Source organism: Falco peregrinus, chromosome 6, assembly GCF_023634155.1.
Source record: "Falco peregrinus isolate bFalPer1 chromosome 6, bFalPer1.pri, whole genome shotgun sequence".
Taxonomy (NCBI): Eukaryota; Metazoa; Chordata; class Aves; order Falconiformes; family Falconidae; genus Falco; species Falco peregrinus.
Genome location: NC_073726.1, coordinates 54,320,664 through 54,341,898, shown reverse-complemented (window position 1 = coordinate 54,341,898; position 21,235 = coordinate 54,320,664). Strand labels below are relative to the sequence as shown.

Below are 21,235 nucleotides of genomic sequence, written 5' to 3'. Positions count from 1 at the left end.
AGGCAGCACCACTGTAAGTTAACAGCGTATAGCATCACCATCAGCACAACCATGTTCTTGCCTCTACCGAGCTGCAACTAGAGACAACTTTAGACAACTTGTTTTATATATTTTGTTAGAGGTTTCTGAACAGATGTGATGGGGTATTTCAACTAGAACAGATGGATGAAGTCCAGCAGAGCACCGTCACAAAGGAAAGAATGATAATTTAAGCTGCCTTTCAAGTGGCAAATATAACCTTTGGCTCATAGCTCTGTCTGGAGGTAAGCTTCAGTTCTCAAAGATTTTCCAGCCTAAATATTCTGCACACATCACATGCTCATATTGTCATCTAAATAATGATTGCTTCTGCCAAGTTTCTGTAAATCAAAAACGTCAAGAGAATTCACTTGAAAAACTATTTTTCCTCATCCTATTGTTTTCAGTCAGATTATTACTAGGACAATGAAATGAGGCAGGGAGGGGGTATGGAAGTCTGCTGTGTTTTCCTGAGAGCTGAAGTAAAAGAGCTCCTTCCCTGAGAAAGACTTGGGACTCAGAAATGCACGTTCCAGGGCAGGGCAGCTTTGTGCTGCCAATTACTCAGGAAAAATTAAAACACAAGGCAAAGTTATTCCCAATGTTACTAGCTTGAATGTACCCTTTTCTCATTTCGTAAGTGTCAGTCAGTGCTCTTAGGCTTTGAAATATGCTCTTATGCTTTTCAAATCAAAATGAATTTTGTTTAGCATTCAACATCATGTTGAATACATACCACTTTACATAGGTGAAATCCATTATGATTCATAATATTACCATGGTTATGACATATACAATTGTTCTGAGGCAAGAAAATAATCAGGTGGGGAACTATAATACTTCAAGAACCCTAGCAACATGAAGATAAAAGGCCAGTCAATAGGAACATTAGAGTCCTGTTGCCCAGTTACTTGTGTAGCTCAGTGGATCTGGCACCCTCAAAAGTATTTCAATTCTAATTTCCACCAAAAGATTCTCCATTAATTCCATGAAGAGATTACAAATCATCATTCTTATCATTATTATTAACATCATTATTATTACTGTCTTACTTTTAGAAGTCTGGGCTGCACTACTTGAGTAGTCTTTTTGCCTCACTTCTACGCCATGATTCCCATCTGATCAAGCCTTTTTTTTTTGTTGTTTATTTGTTTGTTTGTTTGTTTGCTTTTGGTTTTGTTACAGTTTCTATTGGGTCTTTCATGGCTATCAACATGAGCCTTTCAGAATGAAACTCCCCTTTTGTTACCTTGTTTCTTTTTCTCATCAGTTTGGCCTGGTTTTCTTCATTTTCCACTAAAAGGTACTCCTTTATCTACGGCACATATTCTTACTCTCCCCTAATCTACTTTCTTGCTCTTTTTGATATATTCCCCTTTCCTTTCAGACTTGTATCTCTGTGTTTCTTCTTTACTTGCTTCCTTCCCATCTGCTGCCACTCTCTCCCTTCCTCACCAAATGCACATGCTCCACTTCTCCCTTCCAGACTTTCCCTTCATACCTCCAATCACTGATTCTCTTAAAAGCATAAAGAATTTACTCAGATTAGATAACATTTGAAAGGATGCAAAAAAGGGGAACGTAAATAAGAATCAAAAGAGCTGTGTTCCCACATAACCTCTCCTCCCTCCTGCCTTGTCCACCCGTACCCCTCCCCCTGCACTCCCTCCAAAAAAAAAAAAAAAAAAAAAAAAAAAAAAGGAAAGAAAGAGAGAGAGAAACAAACAAACGAAAAAAAAGAGAAATGCAATCTGATTTGGTTGGGAGAAATTACTTGAAGGAAGAGAAAGGAAAAAATACAGGTAAAATTACAAATAAGATGCTCAATACTGATCATTTAGATAACATCAAGGTTAATCAAAAGCACGGCTTAAAAAAAAAGAATAATATCTGCTAAAGGAAAGATATCAGTGATCAACTATCAAGCAAGTGATGAGCAGGTCCTTCTAAGTCTCTATAGGACAGTTCTCACTGATTGTGAAGTGTGTATTACCATAGAGCCACTCATTCTGCAAAAGTCTTTCTGCAGACTCCTGCAGGGTGAGGCAGGGAAGAAAAAGTTAGCTGAACCGGACTCACTGTTCTGGATGTTGGAGGTGCTGATGGACTTGTCAGCGATACCATCTCCTGGATTGCTAGTCGAAGCTTTAAGCGATGAAGAGGATTGCTGATTCCAATTTCTCTTTGAATCTCAGTATCAGACAAAGCAGACATAATAGCTCCGCTCTTCACGTTGGCACGGCAGGCAGCGACATACCAGGCTGGCATGCCTAGCCAGAGCTGTTGAGAGAAAGGACACATTCATCCAAAGCATTGCTTCATTTCTCAAATAAAATTAATCATCAAGGCACTTATCAATCTGAAGCATGATAATACACAAAAATGAGTATGTATATCATAGTCTTTAACAAAACAAAACTGTTTCAGAAGCTTTGAAATTGCCATGGCTTCATGTGAACTCTTTTTTGTTGCTTTTCTTGTAACCAGAACCTTATAGCAAGGGATACTTTGAATTATTATTAGAGCTGTGTACCTCTATCACCTGGGCTACTCCTTTCCTAGGTCTTTAATGAGCAAGTAATGGCAAAAGTCAGTGTTACCGCCCGTCTGATAGTCTTATCATATACAGGAAACAAACTAAGAGGAATTAAGTAATTTTTTCACTTTTGTACTAAACTGGCTTTCTTTTTCCTTGTTAATCCCCATAGTGTACTCAATCTTACACTCCTCAGCTATTATTTTCTTGGTAAAAATGAACCAAGCACAGTTCAGAAAACCAACTTAGTGAGGACTGAGAATACTGTAAATTTGGGATCAATCTGGTATGGTGTCACATACTAACTAGAAATACTGGTTAGAAGTTACAGGACAATGTGAGCATAGCTACATTGCCACCTAGGACAGCAACCGCCTCTCACTTCACCACTTAGTCTTTCCTTGTAAGAGGTACTCTCTACTCCTAGCAGTCTTTCCTGGGACCTATCGAGTATGAATTCTTCTTGGTTTTCTCAGCTTTCTCATTTTGCGCTGCCTCATTAATATGACTGTCAGGGTCTACAGTTCTTTGCTCCCGAAGGAGGTAATTCCAGAGCAGCAATACATGCATGTGGGAAGTTTTTGTCACAGTATGAAATATATTATGCTATAGCAAAAACTGTGAGAAGGACATAAGCAGTGAATGCCATAATCACTGAGATAACACAATGGAACACAAAGACAGACCTAGCTAGGTGCATCTTGAGTAGGCCATCAGAATTAGCCAGTTTTGTTATTTTATTTTTTTCTCTTAATAACGGTTTACTGAAAGAGGACACAAGGTCAAGGGAATGAGTCAAAATATGCCATCAGTAAATTCACCAATAAATCTGGAAAGCAGTGACAATTTGAAAGGATTTTTATTTAATTTCTCAAAATACAGGGAAGTACTGCGTGGTTATTAACAAGTCTATACCTTATCTAGGAAATATTTAGTTAAAACAGCTGTTCGATCACTTTCATGTCACAGAGAAACAGACTTGAATATCAGATGCCAAAAAAACTCAGTCAGGTTTTTCTGTACTGACCCCTGATGCATTGCAGAGCTTGAGGGATGACTGCATTGTGTTTCAAAAAGCCATTCTCACTGACGGGATGAGGTGCTGCCCTTCATCCATGCTAGTACAGACCTTAAAAGTATGATATAATTCCAACTAACCATAATAACAAAATACAAAGTTTCATGAAAGTAAAAAAATGTAACCAAGAATTATGTAGATTACACCCAGCTGTGCTTAAACAAAGGACCATGAGGAATCTATGCATACCTTTAAAATGTATTTAATATTCTCATTTAATTTGACATTATTTTTTTCATGTATGCACTTGAAAAGCAGGAAAGCATAAATGCTGGGAGTTATTCAGCCTGCAGAAATAGATTCAATTGTTTGCCACTCATTAGGTAAATTAGTTCTTTAACAAATTAGGTAAGTTAGTTCTTTAACAAACAGCTGTCTCTACCAGGAATTGAGGTTAGATGAAAATAGTTTCTAAAAAGAAGGCACAGTAATTGTTCTAGGCAGAGAACCCAGATATCAAGAATGATATACTTTTCCAGAATTAGCTAAGAAAAGCCACAGTTCTTAAAATATATCTCAGCTATGGCTGTGCTACATAGGAATGTCCAGAATATGCTAAGGCTGAAATGTCACATCCTGAAAAGTTTGGAAGTGTCACAACTGTGACCACATATACTTCTTTAATTTGGGTCTTTGTCTCTTTTAATATTACTTTTTTTTTTTTTTTAGTCAAAGGGTCACAAATTATATTTTCCCCAGGAGAGTATGAAATGCACAGTGTCCATCTGCTGACTGAATACACTGATGCTCACTGCATAAATACAGTACTTCTGGCCTCATATCTTTTTATCATCAGTATTCAATCTCCATTGAATACTGCAACATAAACTTCCTCATGGGTTTTCCTGTGCTAATCTCATCATATTTCCCAAAAAGTTCAGACATCAATTTCTCTTTACAGCCCCTCTCTGAGACAGTGGGAAGCATATCCTATTCTGCAGCTAAGAATCAAAGAAAAAAAGATTAGGGCTTAACTTGTCAGAAATATCTTCATATTTTGGATCACCCTGGAGGACATCAAGGGCAGATTTTTCTCAGTATTCAGAAATGTATAGACCTTTGTATGTTCATGTTTCCAGCAAATCCACTTTGACTGTAATATTGAATATTTCCTACTGATACAAATCTGGTTATACAACTCTCAGTCATATGAAAAAGTCAGGTAGCAGCCAAATTAATGAATGTTCCATATTAACAGAGATAATTTTTGGGAAGGAAGATATCATCCCATTTTCCAAGGTCGTGCACAAATGCTTGAGCTGCCTTTCTGCAGTTTTCATTTCATCTTTTTCATTAGGTACCTTCAGCAATTTTAATATGAAGCAGAAATTTTGTAGACATCAGCTGCTTTCATTCTTCAGTCTTTTATTCCCTGAACATATTCCTGTTTAAAGCTTTAGAAAGGGACCTTTTTTTTAATTGAAGGGGAAAACTCTGTGAATTCTATCTGATAATCAGTGGATGATACCCACAACAGAAAAAAGAACAGGTGTGAATACACAGGGATGCTTGATATAGACAAGGAATAGACACCTGTTCCTTGAGCCAACGAAGAGCTTGTATGTCTGCTGAAGTAACACAGCCTTGCCACGTAAGGGTGACTGTGTATTTGTATAAGAACATCGTTACTTTCTGCCTTGTCTTTGATTTACACCATCCAGTGTCAAAATCTGCTTAGTGTTCATGGGACAGTGCGCAGGAGAGAGAGAAGGAGACTTTTACAGTCTTTTTTGGATTTTGTAAGAATGAGCACATAGAAGCAGTCTACAAATGTGACTCACATTTCCAAGTTATGGCCGACACTTACCTCCAGCCAGGCAACCACTGTTGGCCCATCCCACTGTGCAAAGGGCAAACCCTTTCTCCGAGCTTCTTCCAGAAGTTCATGTCTGAAAATGGATGAAGAAAATGTTAAATACCAAGAGGTATGTTTAGGGACAATATAGATGCAACTGTGCCTTTTTGTTAAGGGTAACAACAGTGAAGCATGATGGCAGGCATAGAAATGGCATAGAAAAGGCATAGAAAACACCAGTGAATAATACAGCTCCTTCCCCTTTTTAAATGTATTCTCTGTTTCCACCTCTTTTTTTTTTTTCTTCTTTTTTTTTTTTTTTTTCTTGGTGCATTTTGACATCCCTTTAAACAACTAACACAGAAAAGGCAAGGTTTCTGCCCTTTCTTAGATGAAGCAATACAGAATTGGGATAACCTGTATAAAAGGATCATCCATATAATAGAAGACCTTGGTGATGAGACAAAACTGAAGGATTCCTCCTGAGTATCTGAATCCTTTAGCTCTGATTTGGTAGTGACCCAGGAAGACCTGAAATTGCCAACTTCTAAATCTGAGCTAAGCATGGATGTAATGCAGCCGGCTCTGAGAGGTCTCTCTATTTGAAACAGTAAACTTGCTGGACCAGCTATGCACAATTTTAGGGTCTCTAGAGTACAGCTATTCTGCATTTTAAATAAGCCAGCCATGGCTAATTAAGAGTTGGTTGTACCTTTAATAATTCCATGTTATTTTTTTTCATTATTGCTTATATACAAAATAAATCTATGTGGTTTACTGATATATCTGTTTTTATAATCATAGAATTGATGTGGCTTCTCAATTTTATACATATACATATATACATAGATATATTTTTACTGAGTTGATCAGCTACCAATCCACCTCCTGCATCTGCAGCTTCTCTGGTTTGCAATGAGTGTGTATATAAAACATAATTCTCAAAGCTTAAAATATACTTTTAATATAGTGGCATTAAATATTTGGTAAAGTTATGTATAGACCAGCCAGCTAGAATATGAGGAAAATGGTCTATATTAAACACATTCAACCATTTGACCAGACATTTTTGTTCCTGGAGCAGGAATGAAGAACCCACTGTGGCGGCAGCATAGAAAAAGCAGTCCTTCAGAAGTCTTTTTTTTCCCTGGTATTTAACAACATATTTTCAGCTGCCTCCTACTGAGTGAAACACAAAAGAATGCTCTCAGCAAGAAGTTGTAGTGAAAAACAAATTAGACAGGGACTATGCTAATGTAGTATTAAAATTTGCTTACATTCCCATATAACAAGGAAACCTTGGAATTATAGCTTCAGTTTTGCTCTGTCCTCCTTCGCTACTGCAGCCTTTGGGGTTCAATTATCCCTTGGCAATTTTTAACTGCATTACCAGCCTTTCAAATATATGTACTATAAAAATACAGGAGATAAAAGCGATGCGGTGATCTTACTTGTAAGGAGTACTCCCTTCCGGGATTTTTGCACTGCCAAGGGGCCAGATTGAGAGAATTTGGCTTTAGTAGTAAATGGAACTCAAATATCCATTTTGCATACATGATAAAGTCCCTGGCTCTGGATATTAATAGAAAGACAGCTGCTTGATTTTCTGTGTTTATGCCGTAATAATACGTAACATTACAAATACCTGACAGCATTATCGAAGTTAATCTGACTTCTCCTCCCATACATCTTTAGCAGCGTATTTTATCCTTTGTCACTCAGATGTCCAAAGACATTGTAGAGCTATCCTTGCTTTCTGTGAAAGCATAATCCCCAGTAAAATGAGAAGTTGCTCTCTGGGTATACAAACACCATGTTACCTTCAGTAGCTGGTGGAGGTGCAGGAATCCCATATTCCCAGGGAGACATATACACTGAGCTGCTTAGGAAAGCAGAATTAAGGCACGTCCAGACTTGGCCACCTCCCAGCTACCTGTGGATGAGGTATGTGGGTTGCAGCCTTCCCTTGGAGTTGGTTCTGCAGGGTGCCTGCAAAGCTACAGCAGTGCTATAACTCCATCATGTGCCACAACAGGGCTACAGCTGGCATGGTTGCCCTGAAAGAGAGCCAAGCTTTCAGGGATGTCTCTTCCTCACCTGGCTGGTTTTGGTGACCTAAGGCAGAGCATGAACTGTGCAAAACCCTGTGCAACTTGCTCCTTCCCCAAAGTCAGCCCAAGCCCAGGGATCTGCACCTTCTGCAGATGGAGACACCGTCCTTGGAGGAATCTGACCTCAGATTTTTCCTTATCTAGGCTTTTCTTTTCACCCATCCCAGCTGAAAGAGCAGGGCTGGCTAACATAGTAAGTAAAAAAAGGAGGCTATGTCTTTCAGGGCCACTGGCTGCCTTTGCTTGTGTTGGTCTCCTGCAGCAGCAGCACATGGTCTACAAGGAGATGGGAACAAAGTTTTAGCCTATTTCTTTGATTTGGTGTTAAATCCCTGTGTGGCTTCAGGAACCGAGGTGCCTCCAGAAGAGGCATTAGCACTTTAAGGTCTCACTTCCATGATAAACTTAATTCCTTCATGCTGGAATTATAAAGTATGTATTTCTAGACAGTCTTCTGTGACTTTGCAACATCTGAACTGGCCTGAGGCTTGGTGTGGAAGTTTAGCATTATTCCAGCGCTTCTCAAACAAATACAGCCTCTGAAAGTCAGAAAGCACTGCTGTTACCTCAGAGCCAGCCTGGCTCACAGAGCTGGAAGCAAATCTAGCTGTGGTTGTTGATTCTGCCTGAAGAAAATGGGGCCAGGCAAGAAATGGAATGCCCTAGGTATATGCTATAGCCAAAGACTAGAGTATGATTAACATAATCCAAAGGGTCTTGGCATGTAGAAGTGTTTCAGATTAAAAATATTTTTAGTGTAAAGTTAAAATCCTATATTTTGACATGCACACGGACTACAGCCATCATAAGGCCTGTGCCTCACTTACTGGTGTGGAAGACTAAAAGTATTTTTATAATATTTCTTTCCCTTTAAAAAATAATTTTATGCCTCAGAATTTATGCTTCCTTCCCTTAGATGTTTAAACACCTCTCAAATATTAAAGATTACTTTAAATTATATTTTACTTCCTGAACAGTATTCTTTGACTACTTTTTAATACACACTAGAAGATATGAAGAACACGAACCTTCACTTTCTAAACCAGAACTAAACCCAGAATTTCTGTTTTTCTGACTGAGAGAGATATTCTTCAGTCAGCAGTCAAAGAGAATTCTGGGGATTTTTTTTATATGAACTAGCACTACAGAAAACACTCCACTCTTTCAAAATAAGTTCAAAGTGCCATGTAAGGGGTGGGTGGGTGGGTGGGCAGGGGAAATATTGCTTTGATCAATAGTGCAAATTATCAGAAAAATTAATCCAGTGATCTGCCTGTTTTGGAATATAACCCAAATATTTTGGAACAGCTTGAATGTACTATTGTCCTTGTGGGATAGTCACTGGCTTCCTGAAAACAGAAGGTCCCTAAAGCCAAATATTGGCTACTGCAGTTCAGTTTTCCTTACAAAGACATACACTTGATCACAGGAGGAAGAAGAGATGAATACGCTAAAGCTCATCTTATTTTCTTGCATTACAAAGATAGGGTTTGGAGATTGTGAATAGGATTACGCAGTTTCTCTTATTTGGAAGATGCTTTACAAGGGAACGTAGGGATTTTCTCCTCCTAAGACTTTGTCAGAAGAGTACTACGTGTTATAATGTGTCCACTTCACATTGGTAAGGAGGTAGGGAATTAAAATGTAATTATTTCCATGCTCATTTCGTTTTTTGGCAACATATGAAAACAAACCAATAAGCAAGAATTTACATGAATTAGGCATTACTATAAATGCTATTATTTTGCTGATAGGGCTTTAAACCACTTACTACCACTGAAATGAATTCCAAATTAAAGCTGTATTTTTAAATATAACATTATTACTGTTCAAGAATAAAATCTGCTTCCTGGAGACATTACGGGAGGAAGTGCAATATCCTATTTAAAAGATATCATCACTCTGAGCCTGGTTTTGCAAAGCAAGGAAATTTGGTGAACATCAGCTGTTTAGCATTCATCCAAAATCTGAGATATGCTTGTATTTGTTTTAGAAAGAGTGCCTCATAAAGTAGGCTGTCTTCACTCTTTTATCAAAGACAGAAAAGAAAAATCACATCAAGTTGTGTTGTAGAGTTGTGTGTCAGAGAAGCAGGGTTGCCTCCTTAGCATTGACTTCTAATGTCTAATCGTCCCCAAAATTCCTTCCTAAAGATACCATTACACTGGGCCATTTTCTTTGGCACCATTTTGCTGAGAGCCAGGTGCAGCTGCCCAAATCAACCTATCAAGATGAGAGCACAGCTGTCTCATACTATGCGGACTATGAATGCTTCAGTATCCCTCTGGACGACAGAGGTACATGGGAGCAAAAGGAAGGGGAAAATGATAAGAGCAAAACTATGTTGTTATTTTGCAAATTTTCTATTTTATATTTATCTTTCCCTTGCACCAGGAAAATTCTAGTCCTGTATAGATAGCCCTAACCAACTCATTGCATAAAACTCAATGAACTTCATTAAAAGAAGAATAATCTTTAAATAGACATGTGTGGGAAGTTAACAAGATCTTGATTTAAAACATGTCATTCAGTGACATTCAATTTTCCTTACAAAGATGAGGCTACCCCTATGAAGCAAACAACAAATAACAGCATAGTATTTCTGATACACATAAAGCAAATGCTCTGTGTAGTACACAAAGTCCAGACACTGTCCTGATGAAACCTGAACAGTGTTTCAGCACAGATATTCGTATTTCTGCAAATAATAGCATTTACTCTGATAGTTCTAGTGGAGAAGAGCCCTCATGGGATATTATATTCTGCATATTGTAATGTCTTTTAGTTAAAATGTAATCATAAATGTGAAATAAATTGAAAAGGAGGCACAGTGAAGTAAAACGTCAAATCATGTTTGTAAAATACAAGCAGATTTTGTAAAAAAAAATTTGCCTAATTGCTAATTTGGATTTTTATGAAATGGCCTTTACTCCCAGACATTTTCTTAAGAAGACAACAGATGAAATTGTTTACCTAGCAGATCGTCTGATTATTATTATTACTGACACTATCACTTTTATTATTATCAATATTAAAATGTTTAGTTTACAACAAAATATACTTGATAAGTTTCTAGAAGAGAAATAGACAGAAAGGAAAGACCAAGTATACTGTATTTGTCTGAGTAATCCTATGATTTCATATTCATATCATAATATTAAAATTAAATGCACCTGCCTCTTGAAAGGTAACATACATTGAAACACTTCAAAATTCAGGAGAGAGGATTTCTAATGTATAAATATGGTCTTGAATGTCATCTTTACTACTGTCATTTGATAAATAGTCAAGAGTCTAGAATCCTGTAGCTAAGACCATTACATGACAAAAGGTAGTTGCATTTGTATAAATTCATAATTATAATAAGTGTCTAATAAAAAATAAGAAGCTATATTTCATCTATTTTTGTTCTGCAATAGTATAGATGTTTTTAAAGTGGTGGTGGTGGTGGGAGAAGAGACTCAGACTTGATATTGCCATACAGTGCTAATTTGATTTAATTTAATCTGAAAGGATCCATCTGACTGCACTAACTAAAAATTAGGCCAGATCTTATTTCAGCTTTGGCACTTAAGTGATTGGTTTTTAAACCATTTGAAATCTTCATTCTTTCTCCTTTTGGATATTCGATATTATAGTCAGACAGGACAATGGACAAAATTAAATTCCCTTTTTTTTTTACAAAATGTTTATATCAAACTTTAAGGAGTTTTCAGAAAAAATGACTGAAACAGAAATCAAGATACAGCTAATAAATCTGTTTTTAAATCTATAAAATCGGGAAGGATAAATTTAACATAAACCCAGATAACACAGATTAGCAAAGCACATTTAACAGTGTACATTTTAAGCGTATGCAAACTGAAGGGCAGCATTCTTTTTTCTGAAGATGTATATTAAACAAAGTGGGGCATGTTCAGGAATGCTTAATACAGACCCTAACAAATTAGAGCTGTAGAGAGCCACTATTAAAAAAAAAACAACCAAACAACCACCAGTGAAATAGACCTGCATAATAGATAGCCTTGCAATATTGAATGTACTGTACAACATTAAAGACCCCTGGAGCGCCCAGATTGATTAAATGTTATCAAATCTATTTTTATAACACTATTTCATAATCACATATTCTAAATTAATGTGGTAATCCCTGTTCTCTTTGAGTTTTTTATCCTTACACCTTTAGAAAGTTATAGTGCATATATGCTTTGAATGGAGGAAATTTTCTCCCCGAGACCCAAAAATTATTCAAGAAGAAAATAACATTTATATGATAGATAAAAGAGGAGGTGAAGGTTTTAAACTTGCTATCAGGTTAACTACTAAAAAAACCCCCAAAAACCCAAAGCCCAAACATAAAAAAAAAAAAATGAACTGGTAAAAAAGAAAATAGGAAGTTATACACACAAATGAAATATTATTGTATGACTACAGAGCATGAAGGCTCAAACAGAAAAAAAGGACTTTTTTTCTCCAGATTACTGGAGTGTTTATGAGTTGGAGTCCTCTGTGATTTAATTAATTTAATTTATGCCTTAACAGCAATTGTTAGTCTAGGCCTTCACAATCAAAATTTTTCTATTGACTTAAACTTTCAAATATCTTTGTGATTCTGGGCTTCATACTTTCTAAAACACATTTATTTCAAAAAAATGACAGAAGTTATTCTCAATGTAGTTAACTATCCTGTTAAGCCCTGCACAAGCAAGTCCTGACCTGTACTTGCATATGCTTTCGCAGGTTACCGTTATTTTGAATACTTTGAAAGGTTTCATTTGAGTTAGTTTTCTGCAATGTTCACAGAAGAACAAAAAGAAATAAGAAGAAAACATAGAAAATAAACATGGTGCTGAAAATGAATATGTTCAGCAGCCATGGTGTTTTAACTTACCCAGATATGCTTTTCATGAGATGGAGAGAGATTAATGGAAAAAAAAAAGCACATAAATGTTAATGAACATATAGTAGTCCCGAAAAAAAAAAATAATCATATGATAGGTAAAATACCACCACCATTATAACTACAGAAATCTTTCTAACTGGTCTTTGAATGCTTTAAAGAAGTTAAATGTTCTTGTGAAGAGCAAGTACATCTGTTCAAATTAGATTTTCATTATGCTGATGTTGGTTATTTATTAGGTACCACTTAGCACAGCACATCTTCCATGTACAATACATATTTGTGTCAAAGAACTGTAAACAGTGAATGTTGAATAGATTTTCAAATCAAAGCATTTCACCCAGATTTGAATGATTTCATAATGATTTTTCCGTAACATCAAAAATCCTGAAAATCCCAAACCTCTGGATTTAAGCAAATTACCATAAAGACACAGTAAAATTGAATGAAGTAAGTTCCAAGGTTTACTTTTCTATGTGGAAGTCACTAATATTTTAGCAAAATAGCTCATAGTAATGATAAATGACCTAGACTGGGGTTTCTGTGGTGTTTGGTTTTTTGTTGGTTTTTTGGTTCTTTTTTTCCCCTTAATTATGCAGAGTTTATGTATATAGGTGACTAACATTTGTAATAGTTAGTTATGCCATGCAGTGTTTTAATTTAAGCAGTCATACTAACATTAGATCAGTACCCATACTAGTATGAGTGAATTGCCCTCTAGGCAACCTATTCTTGCCAATATATTTAGTAACACTATCTATAGGAGAAAGCAGGATGCTGTTGCCAATAATAAACTTCTTCAGCTTCCTTTAATTGCCATCATAAAAAGAAAATTATATGCCTGAATGAAACTCAGACATCTCAGAATATTATATTTCTATTAACAAATGATTTACAGAGATATAAAAATGTTTGGTAGACATAGCTGTAGAAAATGTGGGGGTGAAAAGAAGAGGTTCCAGACACTTCAGTGAGTTCCGCAGGGCCCTGGTTTCAATATCTTAAATTTTGGTTTTCATGTGTGTGAGATCAGCAGAACAGCTGGGAGAAAGAAGAGAAAGGGCGATATAGAAAAGTAGATGGAAACAAACGACAAATTTATACACAGAAAGCTTAAGAAAGGGAAATAAAGGAAGGGAAGGACAATGAAGGTATGCAATATAAATAAAGGACTAGAGAACTATTCAGTTACCAAATCTGATGGAAGTAGCACTAGAACTGAATACACTTTCATGATTCATGCTCCTTTTCTACTGAGCTAACTGTAAATTAGCTCAGTAGAATCTACTGAGCTAACTAAAAAGCTGGAAAAGCTTTTAATTTTGGACCTTCTAGAGCCTATTGAACCAGAATTCCCACTTCTTACATCTTCCCCTGAATACTCCTTTGGGTATGGGTAGAGAGAAATAAAGAGGGGGATTAATTGGAATGCAAGTAATTTTCTGTCGGCTTTAATGAGTTGGCAATTTGCAGTTGCTTGGAGATAACTTATGGGACCTGAAGGCCATTCCGGTCTCCCCCATTATAGAAGCAGAGGATCAAGGGACATTCCTTCACTTCCTGAGCATCTTGTATGCAGAATAATAAAATACAGCAGGAAAAAATGGATCTTTAAATTCTAGCCTTCTCCATTTTATAGAACAACCATTTTATCAGCATTTTATTGAAGGAACACTATTTTCCTTAGACATACATTAAACTAAAAGTTAAGTAGAATTGGTTTTCCTCTGCTGTGTTTTACTTATTCTTCCCTTAAATCCTATTTCTACAGTTAATCTGACAAGACACTTGCATCTGCTGGAGATCATCTTTTAGAGAGACAGCTGCATGCATGAGGGTAGATGCTTATATTTATCCACAATTGTAATAGATAGGCCTATACATGTAGATAAGTCAAGGACTGGGGCTTTGGTCTAGCTTTTGTTTGATCAAAAACGTGCAACTTGATACACATATCCTTATCTTTTATGAGGAAAAGAATAAAAAAAACTTGGCAAAGGGTAAAAATACTATTTTTTAAAATACAAGATTTTAAAAAAATAAATATTTAACTTAGACATAGCATAAAATATGTTGTATCAATTTTTTCAATCTTCAGAATAATCTGAGTAAGGTTTAATAATCTCTGCAAGAGAAATACCCATATATCCTTACATTTGTAATGCTAAAAAGGCTCCAAGTATCTAACGAAATAGCAAGATACATTTTTAACATTGCAAAAGCTTTGACTGACTAATGATTTGAAAGGATCTTCCAGATAGTGTTAAAAATGTTTGCTAAAGGTATTAAGTTGAAAAAGAGAATTCATCTTTATGTATGTCTCAAGGATTAGACACCGATCCAGCCAAGAGAACACCATGGTGGACACAGCCGACAATCCTAAACGACATATCAGAGCACTGAATACCACTCCTTCCTCCACTGGAATAAGAAAATAGCAAATAAATAGCTACTGAAGACAGTGTTATTTGCTAGAATTAGAGGAAGAACTAAAGATCAATCTGAAAACTACTAACATCAGTTAGTTTCTCATAGATGAGATAAGAAGGGAAGAAATTAAACGCAAAACCAGAATTTTTCTGAAGAATCTGTAAGTAAAAGATTGGAGAAAAAAAAAAGCATTATATTCTTAAGTGCTACTGTAAAAAAATGAATCATGTACCTTTAGGATATAATGGTGTTTAGTAAACTTTAAGTATATAGGAACATTAGATGGATGGCACAGAAAAAGTTCTTAATTAAACCAATTGGATTAATTTTATCAAAATGTGTGCAATTAAGAAAATTACTAGGAAACACCTATTTGTATACTGCAAAGAGAGCTTATTTCTAGTCACAAATACACTATGTCAAATTCTAATTACAGTTGCACACATAAAGCCTAATTAAATGGACATTGTGCGGATTCAAGAACAGCTAAATGATAACTACAGTGTTTCAAACTCTTATTCCACAAAAGGTCTACACAGACATTTTTTCAAGTAGCCTGTTGACAGGAATCTAAAAGTTAGATATGCCCATAAAAAAATGGAAGCCACAGTGTTCTTTTTTCTTTTACTGATTTTATTTAAGTGTGGATAACCACAATGTGAGGCCTATTTTTTGTGACTTCTCTCTATCACCTGCCAATTTTTGAAGGATATATACAACTGAAAACCAACAAAAGCATAGGGCTGAAGCATAACGAGGAATTGGTCAAATTTATCAAAGAAATTTATCAAAGGAACTTGCCAACATTTATATCTCTTTTTTTTTTTTAGTTAGAAAGGAAGAAGAGCCAGTTAATACAACATGCTCTTCTGATCATGTAGAAGTTACTGCTGTTTAATATGTATGTCACTGTAGTCATCTGAGACTTAACAGCATTGCAATTCTCTCTGCAAGGTTAATGATAAGGCCACAAATATGAATTTATTTTTTTTTACACCATAATTTTACATATGAAAATTACTTAGGCCTCGATTTTACAAGTCTTTATTCATGTATGCAAGCTTATATACGTGTCCTGGTATATCAAGGCTTTTATGCGATCCACTTGAAGGTGGGAGGCTATATCTGGCAAACACACACCTGTGCCTATGGAGTAAATCTCCCCAAAACAGGAAAGAAAGGTTTACTTTTTTTTTTTCCGTCGGAAAATAGAAACCTCACATCTTATGCTTGTTTTTAAAATGTTGAATTAATAGATTCCTCTCCAGAATCAAATCAAACAAAGTTGAAGAAACAGTGAAGCTAAAGCTCTGCACTGCCAGATGACTCTGAGTGATGGCATTATGACACAGTGCAGTTATTTCATCAGCTATGAGGTAAGTTGTGATTGTTATTCCAACACTCAAAATAATAAACTGGGGAATTTATCAGCTTCTGGGCTGGAATCCTGTCAGTATGATCCAGACTAGATGACATGCATGCAAAGTTTTTTTTCATGGCGAAGATTTGTATTTGGGATTGCTGGGGAAGCAATGGCATAGGGCAATCTCAAACTGTGTTAGCAGCATGCACAAGGTCAAATCTAGGACTACATAGCACTTAGTCTTGAATCTTGCCTTATGTTAGTGCTTTGCACAGGATGAATTAAACACATCCTATGAAATATCACTGATTATAAAAAAAAAATCATTACATACTTTTATGCAACATAGAAGACATGTCTTGTCTTTCCTCAGCAGCTCCCTTCTACAAGCAGATTCTTATTTGCTGTTCCATTGCATATTGCAGATCAAATCAAACATTACATTTGAAAAGGATATACATTACTGGCACTCAGAGCTATACGGCACTTTGGAAGACAAAGCAAGACTCTTTGGAGATGTATTTGCCATCGGTGAGGCTTTTGGCTAAGGATTATTTGACATAACTCCTGAAAAAAACTGTAGACAAGGAGAACACAATCGACGTTCACTAGGACAGGTACAGCAAAAAGGGAAGCAAACGTGGCTATATTGGTTGATAGTATTTCAAGTTTTGCTGAGTTCATTGTTAAAGAAGATTTTATAAAGAGTTCCTCATATGGTGTTTTAGTGAAAAGGACAGTCAAACATTTATACAGCTTTCATTAACTGTCTTAATTTTCTACCCGAGGTGAGGTCAGTGGGGATATGCATTTTTAAGGGAGATACAGAATATTTGATTTTAGGCACAGTGCTATATCTACCCTTTCTCTGAGGTATGAATCATTTTGTAGGATACACGCTGATCAGCTTTGCTATACAGGGGGTACTTATGTCTCTGTCCAAACCCTCTGCAAACCTTTATGTGTTGCAATAGAAACTGGACTGACCTGAAACACCCTATGCTGAGTCCCAGCTTGGGCTATCATGACAACGCTGAGCAAATGCCAAGGCCAAGTTATTGTGCACAGTCATATTATTTGGTGCAAAAATACCCACGAGAGATGATGCTATGAACAGCTGGGATAGCGTATACACTGTCACAGATAAATGGTAGCTGAAGTTGACTACAAAATTCAGAATTGGAAATTAAGTAACCATTTTTCAGAGGGAGACTAGTTAATCACTAGAAAAAAAATACTACGAGAAAAGCTCCATTCTTCATTTCAGTGATGGGTGCCTTCTGGAAAGTATACCTTGATCAAAATTTATGATTTAGATGAGTGCAAATTATTGGAACCATTAGGACACTTAAATGAAGGTAATGGTGACATAGAGGGTATCAGTGCCATTAATAATTTTAGTCCTAAACTCTTGAGTTTTCTTGAAGAAGTTACTCATTAGGCAAACAGGCTCTAAGAATCAGACAAAAGGCAGAAGACATTATATACAAAATATTAACAGCTTTTGTATAGAACAAGTGAAGCAGAGTTAAAAGGCTAATTTAAATTAAAAAAATGCAGTGCATTATCCTTTGTCACACCTGACATCAATTATTTTTACCAAACAATGGAATAATACCTTAAATGCTCCAAATATCCCTGACATTATTTTTTTTGTTTTCTAGGACTCCACGTTCAATTTACAAATAGCAAGACTTTAAAAGTTTTAACGTTAACTAGAGCTGTCATATATTTAATGTCTGAGAGTAAACATCTATGGATGAACCAGACAACTTAAGTTCATCTTTTCAGATTATTTTAGGAACATGTTGGGTCTAATTTAAAAATTCTGCACAGCTTCCCTAATTTCTCTTTGATGCCTTCTTAATAAATCTACTGTAATAAACAAATGTTGGATTAATAGAGACTCTTGTTTGAGGTTTATAAATGTCTAGCATATCATTAAGACAAACTACTAATTAAATTTTAATGATGCCTAAGTAGTCAATTGAAATGGAATGAAATTTTACATCTAAATAGCATCTTCTAAGCAAGAAGGAGGAAAACATTGAAATTTGGGTTAATGACACTATAATCACCAGAGAGAGAACTGGTCTCCAGAATTATGTTCCCTCATGAAACTTTTCAGAGGGAAATGTATTATTCAGTAATCTATTCCATGCATATAAATGGCGCTAAAATACTATAGCATGCTGCAGTGTGTTTGTAACTCCACAAGGCTAGAACAGGCTCAGTGTACGTGCTTGCTACTCAGGGAGCAGAAGGCCAGGAGACCTGGTGGACCTTTAGTACCTACTGGCTGCAGCAGCTGACAATTTGAAAAATCGTGCTTCATCCCTGGGGTAGGAGCACCCTTGCTGAATAACTGATGAAGTTGAATATGTTCAAAAATGCAAAATTAGAGATTCAGCATTTTAAGATAGTTTTCATTTAAGATATTAATTCAACTGAAATAAATACCATGGATAGCATTTTAACAGGAATACATCCTTTTATAATCACTTCTATACAATTTTAATTTACTAACTCAAAGCGCTCTGGTGAAACTCATGCATACTGCTCACAGTACTGATGTGTTGATCACTGATGAACCAGACCTCTGCTTTCACGTCTAGGAGAGATGCCATTTTGAGGTTTTTGTGGGGATTTTTGGGGTTTTTTTGGGGGTGGGGTGGGGTGGGGTTTGGAGGTTTTTTTTAAGGAAGTGACAAAGTCAGTATAAGTGAAGCTCTCACACCCCCAAATTGTAATACAAAGGAGTGCTTCTCTGCTTTAGCCTATCCTTTAACTACACTGTCAGTGGCCCTGTTTCTCTTGGGGCTTTATGTCCTAACCTAAGTTAGCCATAGAAATTCTTACAAGGTGAAGTGCTCTGCTCGCTCTGTTCCAGTGACTGGGGGCTCACTGTCTCTGCAGCATTCGTAGGGCAGTTTTGTTTAGCAGCAAAAAGGAATCAAAAGCTTGAATGTAAATCTCACTGCTACATCACAAGATGGCATACGATGCTCAGACTTATCTTATTACCTCTTATAAAGACCTTATATACATTACTATCACCCTTAATGTTACACAGCATAGTATTTTAATTTACCTTACCCAGATTGGTAATCCTGCAACTACTGTATATGTGAAGGCTCTACTTCCAGAGGGAGTTATGCGTTGTTAAGTGTTGGTTAGAAGGAATCTGACTTACTGAGACAAACTTTTCATTTAACTGACTTTCTGGACTGTTTCAACTTAATACTTTCCAAGGTAAAACATGCAAATACATGACTGCGTGTTTTATAAGGAAGTGTTAATTCTCTTATACCCTATTGATAGCTTGGCACCCTAATGATTTTTATAATTCGGTAGAATCTCATGTGTGTGTCTAACAAAATTTTTAATTAAAAAATTACATTTTTCCTATATTACAGTTCCTTTACAACTATACCATATATATATAAACTAGCAATGTATGTTAACCTTTCTCTGTCCTTAAATTAAAAGGAATCTTAAAAGCAGTTGTAAGGATTCCAAAATGAGAAACTCTGAAGACAGATAAATCTAAAGGAACAGGGGAAAAAAATGGAAAGTCTTCATGACATAGGTATATAACATATACTTAGGATAAATAGTATGCAGTTCAGACTAGGTGAATATTCATAGTCACAAAGGAACGATTCCTCTCCTTCCAGCAGAGAACGTTTTGATTATATCTAATTCATAAAGAATCTAATCCAAGGACAGACAGACACAGGAGAAAAAAAAAGGAAAGACTTGAAAAGCAGAAAGCATGGAAAACTCGGGTTGTGTGAGATTAGACAGAAGTCTAATAACAGATTACCTGCACACCTACTACTTCCAGACCATAAACTGGTTGGCACTCTCATATATGAAGTAGTCATGTCATGAATGCAGTGGTGTGTCAAGTCTTAGGTTATTTTATTTAGTTCTTTGAACTTATAATTTAGTTTGAGAAAGCAAACAAAGTGAAGACATTTGTCTCTTCAAAGTGATTTTGAAACTGTGGTACCTTCAGTCCTTAGAGCTGGAAGAAAAATAGGGCCTTCAAAAAATAGGCTGCTGAAAATTCAATGATATTCTTTACAAATTACAATGACTGTCTCAAAGACATTTTATAGATTTAGTAAAAAAGTATAGTAACATACCTTTTACATCCACATATTTCTAAATGACTGAATGATAAAAATGCATAGATAAGAAATACAGGGACGACTCATCAACTTTAATTATCCCTGTGAATGTTATTGTAAATTTCTTAATTGAATTTAAAATGTTTCTTCCCTCTCAGTTAGCACAATGACTGCTTCTCTATCTTTAATTGCTAAGTAAAGACTGATTTGAATGGAACACATCTGTATATTCCATGGATGTGTATATTTAAAGTTATATTTCATCAGGAGCTTGATATGAAAGTAGCGATTAAAAATATTCTACATATAAATTTAAAATTTAAAGAGAACCTGAAACATTATGACTGAATTATTTGGATTAGACTTGCAAATTCTCTTCAAACTTTGCAAAGGAACGTTAAAGACTGAAAGAAACCAAAAACCCCTGCAAATTTTAAAAATGAAGCTTTCAGAATCCAAATAATAGCACTAAATTTAATGGTTATGGATGAAAACCAAACCTGTTTGTTTTCAGGATGGATCTGCAAAGTAATTTTTAAGTACCATCTTTATTTCTCTGACACCCTCTAATTACACTGGAACTGATGCTGCCAAGAGGTTTCTTTTGTGTTTGTATCTGTGTTTTAATAGTTCTCCATAGCTCCTGGCAGCTACTATGAGTCAGTGTACTGGTTTTACAAGAGGTGCACCAAAGACACCATTAAGTTATTATATAATTTATGCAAATTAAAAAAAAAAAAAAGAAGCTAGGTTGCCATTTGCTGACAGGTAAAAAGAAAGCGAAGCTGCTCGGGTTTATGGGGAGCCTTTGAATTCTATAGACAGAAATTATCATGTGTCCAATATATAATGCAGAAAGTCTTTTTCT

General features: G+C 35.9%; 1 protein-coding gene across 11 annotated transcripts in view; it reads right to left on the bottom strand.

Moving 5' to 3' along the window:
- Positions 1–21,235, bottom strand: part of PPFIA2 (PTPRF interacting protein alpha 2) — a 351,943-nt gene that overhangs the window by 13,329 nt on the left and 317,379 nt on the right. For all 11 annotated transcript variants that reach the window (XM_027794257.2, XM_005242638.3, XM_055808922.1 and 8 more), the window contains 2 exons: positions 5,440–5,521; positions 2,098–2,298 (listed from right to left, as the gene is read on the bottom strand). In XM_027794257.2, the coding sequence (XP_027650058.1) occupies positions 2,098–2,298; positions 5,440–5,521 (283 nt within the window). The remainder of the gene's footprint in view (positions 1–2,097; positions 2,299–5,439; positions 5,522–21,235) is intronic.